Genomic DNA, 20,578 nt, shown 5'->3' with positions numbered 1-20,578 from the left:
AGCAGCTACATGATAATACCCCCGTACAACGTTAATACCCACCACATTACATTAATATACCACCACCAATACAACACTTAACCTGATCAGACCTCAAACTATGTGGGAGGCAGACACATCTGTCTCTGCACACGTGGGAAGCTGTGAGGAGGGAAGAAGGGGAGAGGTGAACTAGTCAGATGATCAAAGTAAGAACAGATCAGTCCCCTGCTGACGGCTGTGACCTCGGCATCGTGCTCTAGGCTGACAGACAGGGAGCTGAGCCAGTCAGGGCTTGGGGATGATGCGCTATGTCTGCAGGACAATTAAACCGATGGAGTAGTGTTTAGCTCTTATCTATATGTCATAGGATTGCAGCAGGTAAGAAGTTTCATGCAGGATTGTGAAAGTAGAATGGTGTTTATTACTCACAATAGTTCTTACAGGGAGTGTTGCACACCCCTCTGTGGTAGGTATGATCACACATGTTGGTAGGGGGTAATCCAACCCCCTGCACATTTAACCAATCCAGGCCATTTCAAGGGGGTGTGTTAATTCCCTCCAGTCCAATCAGCACCAAGGTGAGGGGGGGGGAGACTTAGCCCCCTCTCCACCCTGATGCCATGAAGTCTGAGCTGGGAGATTTAATCTCTAAATCTTCTGCCTAAAATACTCCCAAGAGACCTGCTATGGGGTCTGGCTGCCCCCTTAAACCAAAATTGGCTCCAGAGCATGGGTTGCCAGATCCCAGGGCAGCAGTCTCCCTGCTTCAGCCCTCTGTGATCCAGTGTTGTGCTTTGCCTGCTGGGACCACCAGGGAGCACTGTGTATATTAATTTGAATCCAGGATGCGCCACTGCAAGTTCTTAGCAGGGCCGCTGTTCTGTGAACCCCACAGTACAGCGGCTCCTCACAGCCCTGCAATTTAACCCTTTCATCATGTAGAGGGAGCCTGGCCACTAAAGCAATTTTGTTATTTTTTTTAAAAAAAAGATACAGGTGGTAGTGGGAACCCTAGTTATAATTATCCACTGGCTCTCAATGCAAGCGGGGAGGATCAGCACTTGTCACGCTTTTCCGCAGTTAAAATTTCAAGGACACCCTGGGAGGACTCAGAAGAACCCTCCCCTGGGCATATCTGTATAGTTAATACAAGTCAATTTAATACATGTGCCCCAGCCTGGTTGCACAACTCTAGGTGCAAGGCAGCACATAAGTTTCCAGCTAGTTTTTTTTTACCTCAGCATGCCAAGTTTGAGACTGGCCCATGGTTCACAAAGGGTTAAGGAGGGAGAATTACACTACGCTGTCAGGGAAAAGAATATTTTTGTGATCATATTCTCTTTTCTTTAAATAGGTCTGCAGTCCTGGAGGCATCTAGGGCAGAGAGACTAATTAGAGTCATTTACCAATTCATGTGGGGTTAGATATGTCTCACTGGAGGAAGCCGGTGGGTAGGAGGTGGGGTGTTTGTTTGTGACAAAGACAGCCTCTGCTCCCTGCTATCTGCCTCCCACCCCGATGCTTCCATGCATGTCCCCATCAGCCTTGACTTCACGCATGTTAATCTGCTGGCTCCAGCAGTTCCCATCACTATAGAAACCCCTACAACAGTCTCCTTTATCACATTAAATACTCTAAGACCTCCTCGCTGACTTGTTTTTATAATTGTACATTTCTCAGAGCAAGGGAAAAAAAAAAAAAGTTTCCCAATAAATATTTGTCATTCTTCAGACATAAAAAGATAATTGTGAGCACAGAGATTCCATATTTCACTGTGGAAAAAATGTAAAAGGAAACATTTGTAGTTCGATTTGCTGCTATACATATTTTTAGCATGCAGACTGTGGAGCCTCTCAACGTCATTTAACACACATTAATAAATACTTTGACAGGTAAAGCCGAGAGCTCATCTGTGTTTACATCCTGCATGCACAACACATTTTTCTCTTTTAAAATCTGGTGTTTCTTTTGGTTCATAAAAAGCTGCTATAACGAATACCTAGGAGCTTATAATGGGTTTTCGTGCAACGTTGCGTTTATCTCTCCGCTAAGCACATGCTTTGAAGCCCAACCCCGTTACGATTGTTCCTGTTCATCTGAGCAGATGCTTTGCACAACTTTTAAAAAGTTAATTGACATCGGGGCAAGTGACACACCTTAACATTTTCCTATTTTGTCCAAACTGGTTTATAGGCAGGTATTAATGCCTTCCTCTATCAAATTCATCTAGATGGTGCAAAACATGTACCATTGAGTGTAGTGTGCTCGCCCCAAGTTCCCCCACCACAATAGTGATGTAAAAGTCAGTAATGCCTGTAAACAATTTCCACCGCTGAAAGTCTATAGATTACCTCATGTCATTTTGTAGAATGCACTAAATAAATGACAGCTAGAATCTGATTGGTTGCTATAGGCAACATCTCCACGTTTTCAAACCCGCAGTATAGTAAATATGCCCCAATGTCTTATATTTTGCTTTTATGCACAGGCAATTACTGTATGTCCCAAAATGTGCATAAAACACCCAAATCTAACCATATTCAGCCAGCCCCACCCATCACACGAAAAAAACAACACTTCTCTCTCAATCATCTATACCTTGCCACATTAATCTGTATTTGTCAGCGAAGACAGGAGAAGCTGCAGAAATCAGGGTGTGACATCACCAGGTACAATGAGATGACTTATTATAACCTGCCTCTCACTGACTCATAAACAGTGATAGTAACCATCAGCAGAGTAGGCATACATACAAATAAATATGTTTTAGTTGCAGCTTTAAGTAAAATCTGGACATAATGATTTATTTATTTTAATGTTTCAAGTATTTTAACATGAAACAAAAAAAAAAATACATTTTTGAACATGTAAGTGAGCATAAAGACATTAAAACGCTCCCTGCATTTCTGCAATAATTGAACAGGGAATTATCCTAATAACTGAACATGAAAAGAGTCAAAAAGATTTTTTGATCACTGTAAATCATGCAACTAGAGTTATATAACATCAGTACTTAGCTTGACGGAAATTTATTTTATCCAGTTATTTTTATTGCTTTGTGCTACGCTCACCCGCTCTTTCTTGCTACTCGTAGTTTCAGCATCCTCTTGTCTAGCTTATTTTAGCCTTGGTTTATCACAAGGTGGCGATACCAGTCCTCTTACACTGAATATATCATATAGTGAAAGACTTACAGTTTTATTGTACTTTATTATACCACTCTCTCCTCATACAAACGCTGCAATCCCTAGGTCTTGAAGGCACTGTCCTATCCTGGTTCTCATCCTACCTTTCTAATCGCTCTTTCAGTGTTATTTTCTCTGGATCCCCCTCTGCTCCGCTTCCTTTATCAGTTGGAGTTCCACAAGGCTCAGTCCTAGGTCCTCTGCTATTCTCTATCTACACCACTTCTCTTGGAAAAGTAATAAGTTCCTTTGGATTTCAGTATCATCTCTATGCGGATGATACACAAATCTATCTATCCTCTCCTGATCTTTACCATTTGTGTTGTCTCGCATTACTGACTGTCTTTCTGCCATTTCATCTTTGATGTCTTCTCGCCAACTCAAACTCAATGTTTCAAAAACTGAATTAATAATATTCCCACCCAAAAACAGAACCTTCCTGCCTGACATTTCTATTTCTGTTGATTACATGACCATAAATCCCACCCCGCAAGCTCGCTGCCTAGGTGTAATCTTTGACTCACAACTATCATTTATTCTCCACATCGACTCTATATCTAAATCATGTTACAGACATCTAAATAACATTTCCAGAATACGCACATACCTCACACAAGACACTGCAAAAATCTTAATTCATGCACTCATCATCTCCCGCATCGACTATTGCAATTCCCTCCTTACTGGTCTTCCCAAAATGAGACTTGAACCCTTACAATCTATTTTGCACGCAACGGCTATATTGATTTTCCTTGCAAACCGTTCTTCCTCTGCTGAGCCACTCTGTCAGCCTCTACATTGGCTGCCTGTATTTCAACGAATCCAATATAAAATTCTTCTACTAACATACAAGGCCGTCAACAAAATTGCACCGACATACATCTCCTCACTTGTCTCAAAATATCTCCCGACTCGACACCTCCATTCTGCACAAGATCTGCGTCTCTTTTCCAATCTTATATTTTATATGCTAAGCATGCATATACAACATACTTGCATATAGCATAATGGTTTATTTGGGCATTGTTTTAGTTATATTCTTTTTGTGAGTATTATTATGTTATATCATAACTGGGATATAATATAAAATGTTGCTCTGATTTTCCAAGTTCATGGCCAATTTCTGTACATATCCTAGGAGGTTTTGCCGAGATCCAAGAACATGACTCAAGTGTCAAGTCCTTTCACCACAGATTCCTGTGTACTTGTATGGGGACAGGTAGTTGTCTGCCATAACACTAGTCTCCAGGATCCAAGTGGGTAAAGCTAGTGGCACAATTACCATACCTCGTACCACCAATGCATGTCGGATGGAGGGATATACTGGTTGATGAGGGTTTCTAATAAGTCACACTCTGTTACCCATGACTTCCATGCAATCATGTTATAAGAGGCACACATCATGCTGGAAAACACCAGTGTGTTCTGTGCCGAATATTTACTGCCTCTCCTTGTCCATCAGTTCAAATGTTCCTGAGGTCAGCACTATTTCTGAGTGTTACCTTGTCACTTAGTGGCCTTATTGATCTTGTATAAAATCACAGAGTGCATTAAATCTAAGCTGTTCCAAACATCATGATCTGCAACTTTACTAACACCATCACTATATATATATATATATATATATATATATATATATATATATATACACACGGAGTTTAATCTGCTCATCACATATAAGAAAATATCAATTTTAACTGTGTGTTTTGAAATTCTTTGCAAATATCTCCTTAATCGTGTTTTTATACGTGTAACGTATAAACCTTCAACGCACTTTGGCTTGATATACTGCATATACGTAAACTCTACAGCAGTTCCCTTGTGTGTGCGATAGGTCTCCCTTCTGATTATTGGCTATACAGCGACCACACCTGATGTTATCTTGTACCCTCATCCCAAGTATTAGAGCCATGTCCACCTACCACACACACACACACACAAGAGACTTTTGCACCCCCATGTTATATATAAACCGTGGAAGAGTGTGTAGCAGTGACCAGCCCTTACTGTAATCACTCTTCCCTCCTAATTGATGCCCAGTGGGCACTGTTAATTATAGGGCAGCACAGTGGCTAAGTGGTTAGCAATTCTGCCTCACAGCGCTGGGGTCATGAGCTCAATTCTCAACCATGGCCTTATCTGTGTGGAGTTTGTATGTTTTGCCCGTGTTTGCGTGGGTTTCCTCGGGGTGCTCCGGTTTCCTCCCACACTCCAAAAACATACTGGTAGGTTAATTGGCTGCTATCAAATTGACCCTAGTGTCTGTCTCTCTCTCTCTCTCTCTCTCTCTCTCTCTCTCTCTCTCTCTCTCTCTCTCTCTCTCTCTCTCTCTCTCTCTCTCTCTCTCTCTCTCTCTCTCTCCCCCTCCCCCTCCCCCTCCCCCTCCCCCTCCCCCTCCCCCTCCCCCTCCCCCTCCCCCTCCCCCTCCCCCCAATGGAGCAACGACTGATGTGAATGAGTTCTCTGTACAGCGCTACGGAATGAGTGCCGCTATATAAATAAATGATGATGGGTCTTATTTCACCTCAGTAAATAGGTAATCAGGTAAAGTACAGTCTGTTTACAAGACCCTAACATTAGGCATGATGTAGTAATTCTAATTTAAATAAGTTTGGTTAGTGTAAGAACTGGCCTTAGCAGGGTGACTGCAAAGTGACTAAAGTAAGAGATACATATCTGCAGCAATCACTGCTTGATTACAAGTACAGGCATTGCAGTCTGAAATGTTTAACGTTTGAATGCAGAGGGTATCTGTTACTACACTCACTAACGTTTACACTCTCACATCTTCATTGTCCATACCCATACAGGTGATGACAATATATTGCATTTTATTATAAGTTATACACTGTATGATCTCTTTATTACGTATTAGATTGGTATATGTTCCTATGCTTTAGGTTGGTTGAGTAACAACTTGTTTCTATGGAGGTATTTCAGACATTATATTACTGCACTGAATAGAATGGCCTTGGAATGAGGCCACAGAGCCGCTCTGCTTTCTCTCTGTGCCCCGTGACTTGGAGCCCCATTAGACTGACCCTTCTCTGAGTGCTTGGATAACACAGATCTGCACAAAACACTAACTATAGCCGTTGGACATGAAAGTGCACAGAGGGCCCATAGTGTATAAAGCCGGGTTAGGGGAGTGTATGGACTGGGAATGTCCGGCCCTTGTAACCCCGACCCTGTGCCGATTCCAGTCAGCCTGGTGCCGAGGTTCGAGTTTCACTCTAGAGAATGAAAGTAGCCATATTTAGAATGAACTTGTACTGGCCACGAGGGGAGAGAGGGAGGGGTGGAGGAAATAGCGAGGCTATAGAAAAAGACAGCAGCCAATGTCTGAGAGGGAGAATTATCTGAGCTCTGCTGTAAAAAGACATCCATAGAAAGGCAATCTGCATTACTGAGCACTAAAATATACAGCAATTAGCCAGATTATAGGCCACCTGTTCCGCAGACAGGGTATGGCTTCTACAATTAGCTTGGTCAATGTAAAACTTCATTATTGGATGCTTTATATAGTCCTAATACACTGTAGGGGCCACTTTAGGGTGATGGCTTACAAGTGTCAGCTTGGTATATTTCAGTGCACATGGTGATATTAACGGTACTAAACTGTACCCATGCCACCCACCCTCTAGATAGGCAGGACTGTGTCATAGTAAATGTTTACCAAGTACCCCCTGAAGTTTGTTTATACTGAGGACCCCCTAATGTGTGTACATACATTCACACATTCTAACATTCCACATTCTAACATTCTTCAGTTTACACCAAACCACCCCTAATGAATTTACATGTTTTTAAAAAGCTTCTTTTGATTAGTTTTATATATTTGTGTTTACTAATAAATGCAACCTTTAGTTTGAGTGATATTTAACAGCCCAAAGCACCGCTTGAATCTGAGGAACGTATTGGGGTCCACATACCACAGTTTGAGAATGTAGGCAGCAGAGCACAGACTGCATTAGATTGGACAGATCAGACAGATACAGGTTTGTTTCCTTAGAGTGGAGACAGTCAGTGGAATTCTTGCATGTCTCTCCCAGTGCTGTATTTAAATGATTTGAAGTGGCACAGTCTCCAGAACAAATTCTTGCACAGGGACACAAGTTATTAACTCCCAGGGTCTTATCCAAGCCAGACAGACTTACAAAGCACTCCACACCTAGTCCGGCACTAAGCTAGTTACCGTATTAAAAAACATGTTACCCCTGCCTGCTACCGTAAAGCAACGGAGGGGGGTATCTGAAATGTTCAGATTAAGGGGTGCCAGAGTTAAAATAACATTTCTATAAAGAATTAAGTGTGTTGTGACACAACTGTGTAATAAATGTGCACATGAGGTCATCGCACTGTGCCACATGCATAAAGAATTTCTGACTTGTGTATACATCTGTCTCACGTTTGTGAAACAAACGCTTTGTAAAGTAGCGGTTTCTGCGCTTTCTACATAACATTTTTTTTAAACAAAGATTAAAATAAAGCCAAATGTAGTCAGGTACAAACAACCAAACATTACCTTTGACGTATTATATAAAAGTAAAATCTCACTGTAAAATATCTAAAAGGACCCCAGAGATATGTACAGACGATTCTACTTTTATACATATATATCTGTACTTACGCAAGGCTCTTCCCAAGTCAACACAATAAATGGCAGCATAGACATTAATATTCTGATCTGCTTCTCTCAAGGAGGTTTCTATCTCTCACTCCCTATATATATATATATATATATATATATTCTACATTCATCTTGCTAGTTACATGTTTCATAATACGAGCCATCACTGTAGGCATGTATGAAAATATTCAGGAGTATTGTACCCCATCATCAAACCATTGGAAGTCTGACTGATTGGCTGTGATATGACCTCATGAGATTAGTTTAACAGGAGCTTAAGGTCATAGTACAATACACAACGATGTCTAATTTACATGATTACAAGACATAGAGGGCAGTTTTACTGTTAACATCTGTACATTGCATTTATTGCACTATTAATGTAATAATATAAAAAAAAAAATCTTTTTTTCAAACATACATGACAGGTAGAGTTTCATCTGTATTGTACAGGTTTATTATTTTTTAAAAGGTTTTTCTTATTTCTGTTGTTAGGGCAACATGACAGCCCTTTAGATGCTGGATTTCCATGAGTAGCAGAGATGACATCCTGTGAGACTTATTAGGAAGATAAGAGTTGTCATCATCTATGACGTGGAGACCTATATTCTCTATAATCAATATGAATAGCAGAATCCACAATTCTCAGAAGTGGTATAAATAAAACAAAAGAGTTGCACTATTACATATGAGGGGCAGTGCACACGTAACACTGGGTATATACTGATGCAATTATAGTGCAGATCACACAATAAGCGGCTGGTCAGAGTTTGTACTCTCCCACGATCATGTTTTATCTTACCAAACCACATCGCATCTGCTGACTTGGTTTAATTAACTTCCTAAAAATCATGATCAATAATGGAACAATGTCGAGAATATGTGGAAGTGTGTACGCACTCACGTCCAGCAGTGTAGGCGGATATCTGTAGGGTGTACAGAGTCGCGATCTGTTCAGTAGACGGTTATTAGAGATGAAGATCACAGATCTGAAGGTATATTGTGTAAGTGTGTACCCATGAATCTGCATGCTCATCGAAACTTGTCAGTCGTGGTCAAATCGTTATAGAAATCGCATCTGCAGTGAAATGCGATGGCTTGTACCCAGCTATTGTCTGACTTCAAATCGGACACTCTGAAAAGCAATGTGAATAAAAGGTTGAGATGGCACAATGTTAGACACACAAGGGTGTGTTCTGCACTGTACCTGCCTGTCCTTCTGTGTCGTCTTAAAGTCACATTGAATGAAATCCTACACAGATCCTCTAGCATTTTCCTCACCAAGTGGATCTGAGATAAGGTTTCACCCCAAGGACCTGTGTTTCCCAATTCTGAATCTGACAGTGAATTCTGTGTTTCATTTACGTCATTGGTCTAGTCAAATTACTTACACAATGATAAACCTGGTCACATGCCCAAAACATTCAGATCATTTACGAGCTATTAAGATTTCAGGTAACAAATGACAAAATGAAAGTGAGGCTTTGGGCATCTATATTGCTGGTGTACATGTTTGGGAGTCTAACATGATCTATTTTACAATGTATACATTGCGTACAGTAAACACACATTGCTCTATAATATCGTTCTATGAGACAACAGAAGAAAATGTCTCCAGGTTTAAGGGTTAGTACAAGCCAGGATAGATTGTAAGGAGGAAGTGGAAAGTAAGGGGTGTCATTGTTCAAACATACAAAATTGTTAGAAAGAGTGAAATTGTATGACATCTTAACATTGCCCATTATTTTTACACAAGTTCCTGTGCGTTAGCTGCTTATGGTCAGCCGTTACAGATATGCGTTACTAGTGTCCGGTGATTGCTCTGCGTTGTCCCTGCCACATAGAACAGTCAAATGACCACTATCTCAGTTCAGCTACAAAGTGCAATGCATATGCCCAATAGGGAGAATAGTCCTCTGCCACTTGTTCTATATCTCACCAGTTTTCATGTACAAAGCAGCAGACACAGATATGTTGGTGCACAGCCCATGAGCATCACAATTTGAAGGGCTTAGTGCTGCTGTGAACGATGTGTTTTACATTCTCTCATGACTCTCTCGCTCAGGTCTTCCTCGCCAAAAATGACGCAGCAGATGAGGGATATTCAGCTGGCACAGACCAAGAAGCCGCCAGGCCCTTCCTCACCCAACGCTGCCAAAAGACTCTACAGAAACCTGTCTGGGAAGTTCCGGGTGAACTATACATCGTTTGATGAAAGCAGTTTGGCGGCACGGAATGAAAAGGAGAAGCTACGGAAGTCATGTCTTGTATGTCTGGAACTTGTGATTCCACCACTTCTAAACATAACAAACACACTGGATTTACTAGTAGAATTACTAAAAATGAGTTCAGTTTTATACATTCCACCACCATCATCAACATAGTTTTGTCCCATGGGATTTGGATTGGTTAATTATTGGTTTTATTGCAGTTTCAGGGTAACGCTGCTCTGTTTGAGGCAGTGGAACTGCAAGATCTTGACCGGGTGCAGGAATTACTGAAGCAATACAGTGTGGAAGAGCTGGATCTGAACACCCCCAATAGTGAAGGTCTTCTTCCACTTGATATAGCGATCATGACCAACAATGCTCCAATTGCTAAGACACTGCTGCAGGCCGGAGCAAAGGAAAGTCCTCACTGTGAGTAATATGGATGAAAGAGTCAATTCTCTGCAGTACCAGTGCAGAGATTTCTCCTACAGTGCATGTTCTTTTGTTTTGCTTTAACATCCAGTGCTGTTTAGGTCTCTTTTATACTGCCCTAATTTACGATTCATTATTTGCTTTCAGATACGATCACCTCTGTCTGTGAAATACTACTCAAAGTGTCATTAAAATTGATACCAACTATCACTATTCTAACAATAACATATATTGTTGTGTGAAGACAAAATACATATATCTCGGTATAGTAGGTTGATAGGCTCGATAGGAAACAGTTTGGATAAGTCTGTACATGACGCTAATGACTTATAGTATATAGATACTAGGCTTCTATTATATATCTGCAATTATAATGTGGCTGTGTTATTCTTTGTGCACTTGTAGTCTAGACACAGTGGATATCTGCCATAGAGATAGTTTGTGTTTTGTTTTTGGTTTTTTTATATGCCATAATATCTTTTTCAGTGTTTCTCAAGCCAGGTCTATTTTATAAAGAATGACGTTCAATTTTAGCTTCAGACATTCTTTCTCTGTATAGTTATGAGTTTGGAAAGCCGATCGCTCCATCTGTCCACGTTGGTTCGGGAGGCTGAGCAAAGGGTGAATGACCTGACAGCCCAAGTTGTCAATGAGGCTCCAAATGCAGATTGCTCGGAAAAAGAGAAACAGCTCAAATCCTGGGAATGGCGATACCGGCTCTACAAGCGGATGAAAGCTGGATTTGAGCATGCATGTAAGTTGTGTTTATTCAACACCTAATATAAGTATTCCTTACCGTGCAACTTTCACTAGTTTGTGTGTCAGACAGAACAGACTCTAGTTCCAGCTTAACAATGATTTAATTGCAACAGTTATTGGAGAAATAGTTGCTGGCAATCCAAAAGTAATGTCCTTAATATTTTGTGTAGTTACTGGTGAGAGTCATTGACTGGACTGTAGCTATATATATTTGTTATAGAAGGGACAACAAAGTCACCCAGAGGAAGCCAGATAATTCTGTGTTGGTGCGCATATAAGACGTTCCGTTCTCTCTCACAGGTGTGCCGGATCATCCAACCAATGTTCGCCTGGCTGTAACCAGCAGCACCACTCTGCAGGTGTCGTTCCAGGATCCGCTGAGCGTCAACTCTGCTGTTGTCACAAAATACAAAGGTAGCAGTCATTGCATTGTTCTAATAAACAAAATACTTTCTAAAACATTATTTTGCCATAGTATTTTAGTGTTTGTAATATTCTAGTTCTCTTGGTGCTTAACAGACAATGGCCCAAGTTTTTAAATAGTTTCTAATGCCACATGTTTTTTGCTATTGATCTTCCCGATCCTAAGGGACGGTTACAGACCAAGGGAAGCGGAGGGAATTTACTGGTGAGCTTGCTGTGGACATGATAGTGGCATTTTGCCTGCACATATGTGAGCAAAGATGTCCAATTACTCCCATCATTAAAACAAACATAATAGGGTGTAACAGAAAAGATAGTAGACATTGCTTTGGTGTGTGTGCCAGGTCAATAACATTACCTAGTTAACTGTGATAAATGTGCCAGCATGCACTTACTAAATAATATGTGATATATTTAGATTTTAGAAAGATTTAGTGTATCCAACTAAATAATGGTTTGTTATCAAGACAAGGCACATCCAACAAGCCAGTTTTATTCCAAACCTGAGGCTGAATGCTAATTATTTACACCCTTTTCCTGGCTCTTATTACAGTCTCTTCCAATATGTTTGAAAGGCTGCCTTACAGCAAACACTTTTTGTTGGACCCTCACTAATTTGGTATCTGCCCGCTGCACTCCACATAGAGAGAGTGCATACGTACTCCGCAGGCAAGGCATACACATACTCTGCAGGCAGAGTGCACACCTACTCCGCAGGGAGAGCGCACAGGTACTCCACAGGGAGAGCGCACAGGTACTCCGCAGGGACAGTGCACACCTTCTCCGCAGGGAGAGCGCACATGTACTCCGCAGGGACAGTGCACACCTTCTCCGCAGGGAGAGCGCACACCTTCTCCGCAGGGAGAGCGCACATGTACTCCGCAGGGACACCGCACACGTACTCCGCTGGGAGAGCTCACGCCTACTCCGCAGGGAGAGCGCGCAGGTACTCCGCTGGGCTAGCTTACGCCTACTCCGCAGGGAGAGCACGCAGGTACTCCGCAGGGAGAGCGCACATGTACTCCGCAGGGAGAGCGCACGTCACTTCCAAATCTCCCTAATTTCTCCATGCTCCTTCTAGACCATTTCTCTTCTTTTAACATTATTAGCCAGGATATAATGTCACAAACCCTCTCCTATCTTGACCTATGTGATAAGCCCTGTTTTGGTTTTCTTCATCTATCTGTAATTATTCAGCATATGTTCTCCCCAATTCCTCTTTCTGATTATCACACGGACTACTCTGCACGTTCATGGTTGCTAGATTAATGTTCTACTATGGAGAACTTACAGTTTTGTCTCTATGCAATGACCCCCAATTCACCTTTCTACCCTACCCAGCTCCTGCCCCTTTACGCTTTGCCTAGAATCACATTTTTATCTGTTGTCTTCTCCAGGGTGTCTTAAAGACATTTCACACTAAATCTCCATAAAACATAGATTAAACTCCATCTATCCCCCCACTCCAACTCAATTCCTGAAAGGTTCTTGTTCATTAACAATATCACAATCACACCTACCACCCAAGCCTACTCCTCTGTGTTATCTTCTCCCCACATTAATCTCCAAGTCACTTTTGCTTGTGCAACATAGACGCAATACATCATAAGGTTACACAGGATTACACTAAACTAGTTCCCCACTCACAATATATTGCATTGACTAACATTGCTATGTATGTTTTCCCTTAATATACCTTGTGAAATTAGTCTTGTCCTCGCCTACAAAGCGTGCAGTCACCGTGCTCTTCTTCACATCACTCTAAATATTCTCTTGTTACTTTAACAATGATTCTTTAGAACTTATTTTGACGCATGCCTATGTGAAAAAGAGTGTATGCTGCAAATCATTAATCTCCCTATCACACTCCTTCAAACAATTACTTATTATTCACATATTTACATAGGCCTGTGCTCTTTGTACCTGAATCCTTCTAAGCACCTTTTCTCTGTGTTTATGTTTTCCTATCATTGAAAATCGTAAGCTCCCACAAAGCAAAGTCGTCATTACAACTTGTGTCGGCTAAATGAATTTATTTATGCATGTCCTGCCGTTACTCCAGTTCCACAACACTAACGTGTGACAAACAGTGTGAGCGTGCATTGAGATATACGTTTCTGTGTGTTATCGTGTAGTGGAATGGAGTTTGTCATCTTCGTTCTCGCCGAACGTGGGGGAGGTAGTGGTCGAAAACCTGAGGAGCCTGCAGTTCAATATCCGCGGTCTTGTTTCGGTAAGTAACTAGTGTATGTGTTTCTAATGAAAATGTATGGCGCATTAACCCAAATAGAGTAGTTGATGTATTTATTTTCCAAATTAATTATTAGCGTTCTTTTATGTTCGTGTTAGCACCCAGCTTCCAACCTGATCCACATCCTCAATGCTTTAGTTCCCACAGAACCCTCCTCTCCCAATAAACTCAGTAACAGTGATTAAATGCCGCCTTCTATCCACACTCTTATAGTCTAGGTTAGTTTTTCTCAAGACTTTCTACTTCAGAGAATATTTTTAGCGCACTTATATAGAAGCTCCCAGTATAGAGAAAGTTATGTTGAAAGAAATGTTAGATATTTTGTTTTGATCACCGAGCCTTGTTTTCCTTGCATCCAGCATGAGCCAGTGAATCAGGAAACAAATATCTTGATGCATTATGTAGTGTAGCCCTTCAGGGGGTAGCACAGTCTTCCACGAAGTCCTACTCATTATACTAGCAGCAGAGCCGTCCTGTCTCCTGATGACTAGACAGTGGCAGAGCAGATGGATCGTAGACACTGCAGCAGGTGAATGCTGATTTACAAGTCTCTGACACGTTTCTCGGCATGGGAAATAATCATCAGGCTTCTAATTATATATCTTACCGGCCCGGTCCCTATAAACATACTACAACATCTCTTTTTAAAGAACTTAGGGTACTTCATTCACTACAGGAGTCTTTAGTGTATTTTTTGTGCCTCAGTTTGAAAAACCATTTGAAAGGGAAAGTGTCTCCCACCAGCGTCTGTCTTGATTTGCAGACCCTTTACTCCCACCAATTTAAAGGCACCCCCCCCCCCCCCCTTCATATCTACACTCATCATAAATCAGGACTTGGCCATCCGCCACCAACACAGATCAAAACCCTCTCACCAGCTCCATAGCTAATTGGAAAACAGGGGCTGTAGCTCCACTCGGTCACCTTTTCCATCTCCACGGATCAACCCCTACAGCTAACACGGTCACAGGCTGGTCGGGGGCTGTTTTGTCTTTCTGAGAACTGCATGACAGCTGTCTTTTTATCCCCTTCACTCACTCTCATCCAACGTTGCCCCAAACCTACAGCCACAATGTGGCACATTTTATGTTTAGTAGAATGAGCAGCGTGTATTAACACCGACGGATGGTAATACAAAGATAAGGAATTATAGAATGCAAAAAATTAAACACTGAAACGTCTCTCCTGTGCTATGGGAAAGCAGAGGTCTGAATGACAATATATGTTACATGACAGAATTATTTTGTCTCCTAACTCACACTTCATGAGAACTGACATTACTGGGGCAGTTGTGTTTGTCAAGAATATAGAATCCTAAAATGCCTGATCATAAAGGAGAGCGATACCCTGGGGAAGAAATATCTTATAAGCCACTTAAATAACTCTGTTTCCTGCCTGTGTTGTACACGGTATTATTTGAAGATTCATCAAGATATGTTTGGTGTGATATCAACATTGAGATGATCTGGCCTATTGCTGATGAAGTGTTGTATAAACTGCAAAATAATTACTTATAGCCTAATATACTTTGAGACTGTATGACTCGCAGAGTGCTCTGTTAGAGAAACATCAACCATAGCAATTATACACGCAATCCATCTTAAGTTCCTTTTATTAATTCATTCTCTTTTATTGCGGTTCCTAATTGCTCATTCTGCATACCAAATGTTTTATTTTTTTCAGATTTGATTCATAGTTCTCAGTTATTTAATCTTTGCTCTTTTTCTGCAAGCAGCCATTAGAGGTTGAGTCATCTAACGTGCATGATATCTGACTAATTTCCTGATAGCTGCCATGAGTGTGAGGCTGGATAGGTACGGGAAGTTATATAGAATCTAATTGTTATAACTCAACCATTCTAAGAGCGATGTCACTTCCTGAGAGTCTGCCAGGCCTCCTCTTTGAATTTCTTGGATGAATATCACCTTGAAAATAATAAAGGATTAGTATTCCTCTAGAAGTTGTTTCCAAAGTATTAATTCCCCTTCCCAGAGTCCCCTTTGCTCTGTTCAGTAATATGATTTATACATAGCACCCGAAAGACACGTAGAGATATCTATGGTCTCTATCCAGCTACTCAAGTGTGTGGATTAAACAATTCCATGGATCTTTATGACAGACAATGGTGAGAGATTATAGGATGACTGTAGTGGAATCCTGGTGCAAGGGAGAAATTCGGTGTTGCCCTTAGCAACCCATTGCATTCTGCGTTTTTCTAGTACAGTTTGGCTAAAAGACCACCTGTTTCCTTTGTAACCGTTTTCAGAATTGTACTCATTTGTATGTGTGTGTAAAATACACTTGACTTTAAAATGTACGTTTTTCTTGCACAGGGAACCAGGTATTATGTTCAAGTTTCTGCATATAATATGAAAGGATGGGGACCCCCAGAAACTTCACTTCCAGCTTTTGCCATCCCTTCTAGTAAGTACAGCGCAAACTCACTTACAGGCACCCACAGTACAAGCCAAAAAATAATAACCAATCGGCTTTCATCTTTCTAGTGCACATATGACAATGAAAGCAAGTTTCTGCTTTAGTGAGAATTTTAATTGTAAGTTACTGAGCTTTACTGATTTACAGTCAGTTTAAGCTCCACCCATAGGTAAAAAAAAGGGGCCCCTCTTGTCCTTCTTACCCTCCTCCATCTAGTGAGCTGTTTTCAGCAAGGAGGTTAGGCCCATGGACATGTCCTTTTCTCGATTTTGCTTATTTCTCTATCTATAATATATTCAATGTATATATAAAAATGGCAGGTGACATTTGACAAAAAGGGAGGAATGGCACCAATGAAAATCCAAATGGCTACTTTGAAAATTCCCATTCTACAATAACTTTAACATTTGGGCTACTGATATGATCCATATACATATCCACAATTGTATATATATATATATATATATATATATATATATTGTTTTGTGACAAAGTGAGTGCTTTGCCAGAGGCTTATAAGAGAGGAGTTAGGTATTCAGCTGACAGTCTGCAGAACAAGGCTGCAAACACATTTGTACACAAGTGTACCTAGTTTAAATATATACAGCAGGTGGAGTTCCCCGGAGATCCCATGTTAATCCTACTCAACCAGCCAATTCCCTATCTCAGCAAATCCACTGGTCGCTTGCTCACACACATCTGCCAAGCCTCCAAATTACTTATTGCTGGGGCGTGGAAGCAAACCACCCCTCCTTCGAGAACTGAGTTGCTCAACCGCATCTGGTATGTCTTATCTATGGAGTACATCACTGCCCTCTTACGCATCACCCTACCCAAGTACCAGTCAACCTGGACCCCATGGTTTCACTCCCATCACTCCCCTGTTACTGGTATTGCTTGATTAAGGTACGTCTGCTCCCCCTCCCTCCTTTCTCAGCACCCCCTACCTGCTCAGTAATTCTCCCAACCACCCACTTCTCTACCCGTGCAACCCGAAGCTCCCAACCTTTGTTTGCTAGGTTTCTAGTTTACCACAGTAGTCCTCACCTCGGGCTGCCAGAGACTTAAGTTACGTTCTGTAAGTTGCTTGTTTGATATTGCAGCAATATTGCATATGTGCCTTGTATGATTTGGACATTATACTTCTCCATTGGGTCTTCACTTTGTAATGTATTTTCAATACAGTTTGAAAATAAAGAGATTTAAATATATACAGGTGGAGGACATATGTGTGACAAAACAATAGTAAAGACTGTGAATTAACTTACATATATTGAAGTGGTTTAGAGTTATCTTTTTCCACAGCTAACAAGGTGTATCTGCAGTGAGACTCATCAAGCAGAGCACCTGATGAGAACTCCTCTATATAGACCAGGTGGGAGTGTCACCTGTCCCATCAAGCTAGGGCTGTGGAAGGAGTGTAAAGTATTTAAACCTGAGTTGTCCATTAGTGTGATACTGAGAAGGCTGAAGCAGCTAGTTGAGCGGAAAGGGGCACCCTTTCAGTTTGATGCAGAAGTGGGCCTTTAGCTAGGGCTAGCTATAGTGTTAGGTTTAATGGAATATCCATCACGTTTCTCCAGATTGGCGTGAATATGACGGTCGGGCATCAAGAAGACGAGGTCAGACGGAAGCCCTGGATCTTCTGCTCAGTCAGGTGAAGACAGGTCATCAGCACTGTGTGTGTCATGGTGAGTCATCTGTGCTAACCGAAACTAGTAACCCCTCACTAATATAATGCACACCTAGGCCCTGATTCATTAAGGAGCGCAAATGGCAATACGTATAACACGCACAATTACTCTGCGCACAACTGGACTATACACAACAGAACGCAGCAGCTCCCAATTCATCTTTGAGCGATAGGGAAACTTATGACAGGTTAAAATCTCAGGGGCGGAACGGGGAGGGGACTGGACATATGCACATAATCAGTTAACAGTAAGGGCGAGCCAAGCTTGAGCGCACGCAGCAGCGTCAGATTCAAACTTTGGGCATCTCAAAGGTACATTTCAGTCAGTCGTATCACTCGCACCAGGTACAGGTCTGGTGTATTTGCCAATTACTAGTGATGACGGCTGTGGTTGCATGCTGGAACATGTTTTTGCAATCAGGAACAACTGTAAAAATGTATTTTATGTACAGTAGAAAATCAGAACATGCTAATAAATGTTAATATAAAAGTTCATATATTTTTAACATGTGACATTAATTAAATATTATTTTTTCCTACACTGCCTCCCTGTTTCCTCTAGAATTAAATTCAATTTTCTCACCCTTACCTACAAAGCCCTCAACAACACCACCCCTTCATACACCACCCCTTCATACATCTCAAATTTCATATCAATATACTCTCCCTCATGCCCTCTTAGATTTACCTCTGACCTTCGCCTTGTCCTGTCTCTGGTAACCACCTCTCACTCCCGCCTACAAGACTTCTCCCGTGCTGCTCCCCACTTATGGAATTCCCTACCACGCTCAGTCAGACTGTCCCACAGCCTTCAAATCTTTAGACGCTCTTTGAAAACCCATCTCTTTTTTAGAGGTGACCTTATCCCCGATGATACAAGTCACACTAATGCACTCTCACAACTGTCCAAATCTCCACTCTGAGCCACTCTCGCTCCTCTTGTTTCAGCTGTGCCCCCTTCCACTTAGAATGTAAGCTCTGTAATGAGCAGGGTCCTCCATACCCTTTGTTTTCATGTCTGCGCTTATTTTGTCTACCTTGTATGTCCCTGTTTTATCTATGTACTGTTTTCCCTACTGTACGGCACTGCGGAGCACTGTGGCGCCTTACAAATCTACAATAATAATAATATTTTCCTGTACGGTCTTTTGTGACTTTATATTCCACATAGGTATTTGACGTATTCTGCAGTGTATTGTCTGTTAGAGCAGAGCGGACCTAGACCTGTATTCATCAACTAATGTATCTTCAGATCTGCTCCTTGTTGAATAGGGGCGTGCGTATACCCGAACATTTATTAAATTAATGTTTGTTAATGAATCGGGCCCCTATTGTTCAGTGATCATAGGATGCGTGTTATCATTCCTCTCTTTATCTGGAACAGCCTTTAAACCTTCCCTCATTCTGACTGGTCTACGTTGACTGTAACACATATCCCGACACGCTGCTTACAACACAATCTCAGGGGTACAGTGTGTATGCACTGGCACACAGTATTTACTCAGAATCATAAACAGATGTTCTGGTTCTGGTCCATGCTGTAGATGTCCACTAAAATTGCATATATGTGCCATGACGTGTTGAGATCGAGTTTGGTTGTTCTCCCGTTCCAGAGCCATTCAAGAACCAGCCTCAGAGCAGAAAACATTCAGTATCCAAGAGTCTGAAACATCTCTTTCATCCAAGCAGCAAGTTTCTGAAAGGCCTCAAGAGGTACAACGAACTGAGCAGAGGAGTGTCAGCCGTGCCCATTGCCTGTTTGATGGTAGCTGAATCTGTGCTGATCGGTCTGGGCTCCTACTGCAGAAAGTTATCACAAGCTCAGTCATGAACACATTGGGTTGAGTAAAATAGAGATGTCTCCCCAGTGCAGAATATAATGATTGCTAGATAGAAATGCTATTGGCTGATGACTCATGTATATAATATTCATTCATTCATTCAATACATATTCATCATAAGTATATAAAGGGCTGAGCGCAGCAGGCCTACAGACCAGGGCTTGAGGAACATCCATTTACTGCTATTTGCAGTGTAATAAAATGTGAAATCACTTTAGTAGCTGGTTGAAAAAGTTACACAATCTTGTTTTTACCTAAAACTTCAAAAAGAAACAAATGCATTTGAGTAACTGCTAAAATCACATTACCCTATTTGTACACAATATAACAATGTCTGGACAGTTACCAATAAATGCTAGTCGTATTTTCAATATAAAATGTAATTAAATACAAACACCTCGACATCTGTCGTTTACCACTAATCTAATGGGAATCTTCATTCCTGCAGTAGTCCAAATGGAAATGTCAAGTACACAATGTGAATTGACAGCCTCAACTTGATATAATATAGCCGCTATGCTAATGATTTAAGTACTATGGGCCTGAGTTATTAAGGAGAGCAAAGCATAAAAGAGGAGTAACTTTGCACCTGGGCAAAACCATGTTGCATTGGAGGAGGAGTTAAATTTAAAACGTGATTGCAGATTTATAGTTGGGGTAGGGCATGTCCTAGATCAACTTTAAATTTCAGTGTAAAAGTAAAGCTATCAAGTATTTGTGTGCTAGATGAAAAAAC

At 41.3% G+C, this 20,578-nt stretch overlaps 1 protein-coding gene across 7 annotated transcripts in view; it reads left to right on the top strand.

Annotated features, from left to right (window-relative positions):
* LOC142097549 (ankyrin repeat and fibronectin type-III domain-containing protein 1-like) overlaps window positions 1–20,578 on the top strand; it is a 274,419-nt gene that overhangs the window by 232,377 nt on the left and 21,464 nt on the right. For all 7 annotated transcript variants that reach the window (XM_075179471.1, XM_075179472.1, XM_075179473.1 and 4 more), the window contains 8 exons: window positions 9,863–10,064; window positions 10,229–10,436; window positions 10,999–11,193; window positions 11,499–11,612; window positions 13,757–13,854; window positions 16,206–16,296; window positions 17,892–17,999; window positions 19,615–19,714. In XM_075179471.1, coding sequence (XP_075035572.1) covers window positions 9,863–10,064; window positions 10,229–10,436; window positions 10,999–11,193; window positions 11,499–11,612; window positions 13,757–13,854; window positions 16,206–16,296; window positions 17,892–17,999; window positions 19,615–19,714 — 1,116 coding nt within the window. The remainder of the gene's footprint in view (window positions 1–9,862; window positions 10,065–10,228; window positions 10,437–10,998; window positions 11,194–11,498; window positions 11,613–13,756; window positions 13,855–16,205; window positions 16,297–17,891; window positions 18,000–19,614; window positions 19,715–20,578) is intronic.

Source organism: Mixophyes fleayi, chromosome 7, assembly GCF_038048845.1.
Source record: "Mixophyes fleayi isolate aMixFle1 chromosome 7, aMixFle1.hap1, whole genome shotgun sequence".
Taxonomy (NCBI): Eukaryota; Metazoa; Chordata; class Amphibia; order Anura; family Limnodynastidae; genus Mixophyes; species Mixophyes fleayi.
Note: the sequence above shows the minus strand (reverse complement) of the source record. Positions and strands in the feature narration are given on the sequence as shown.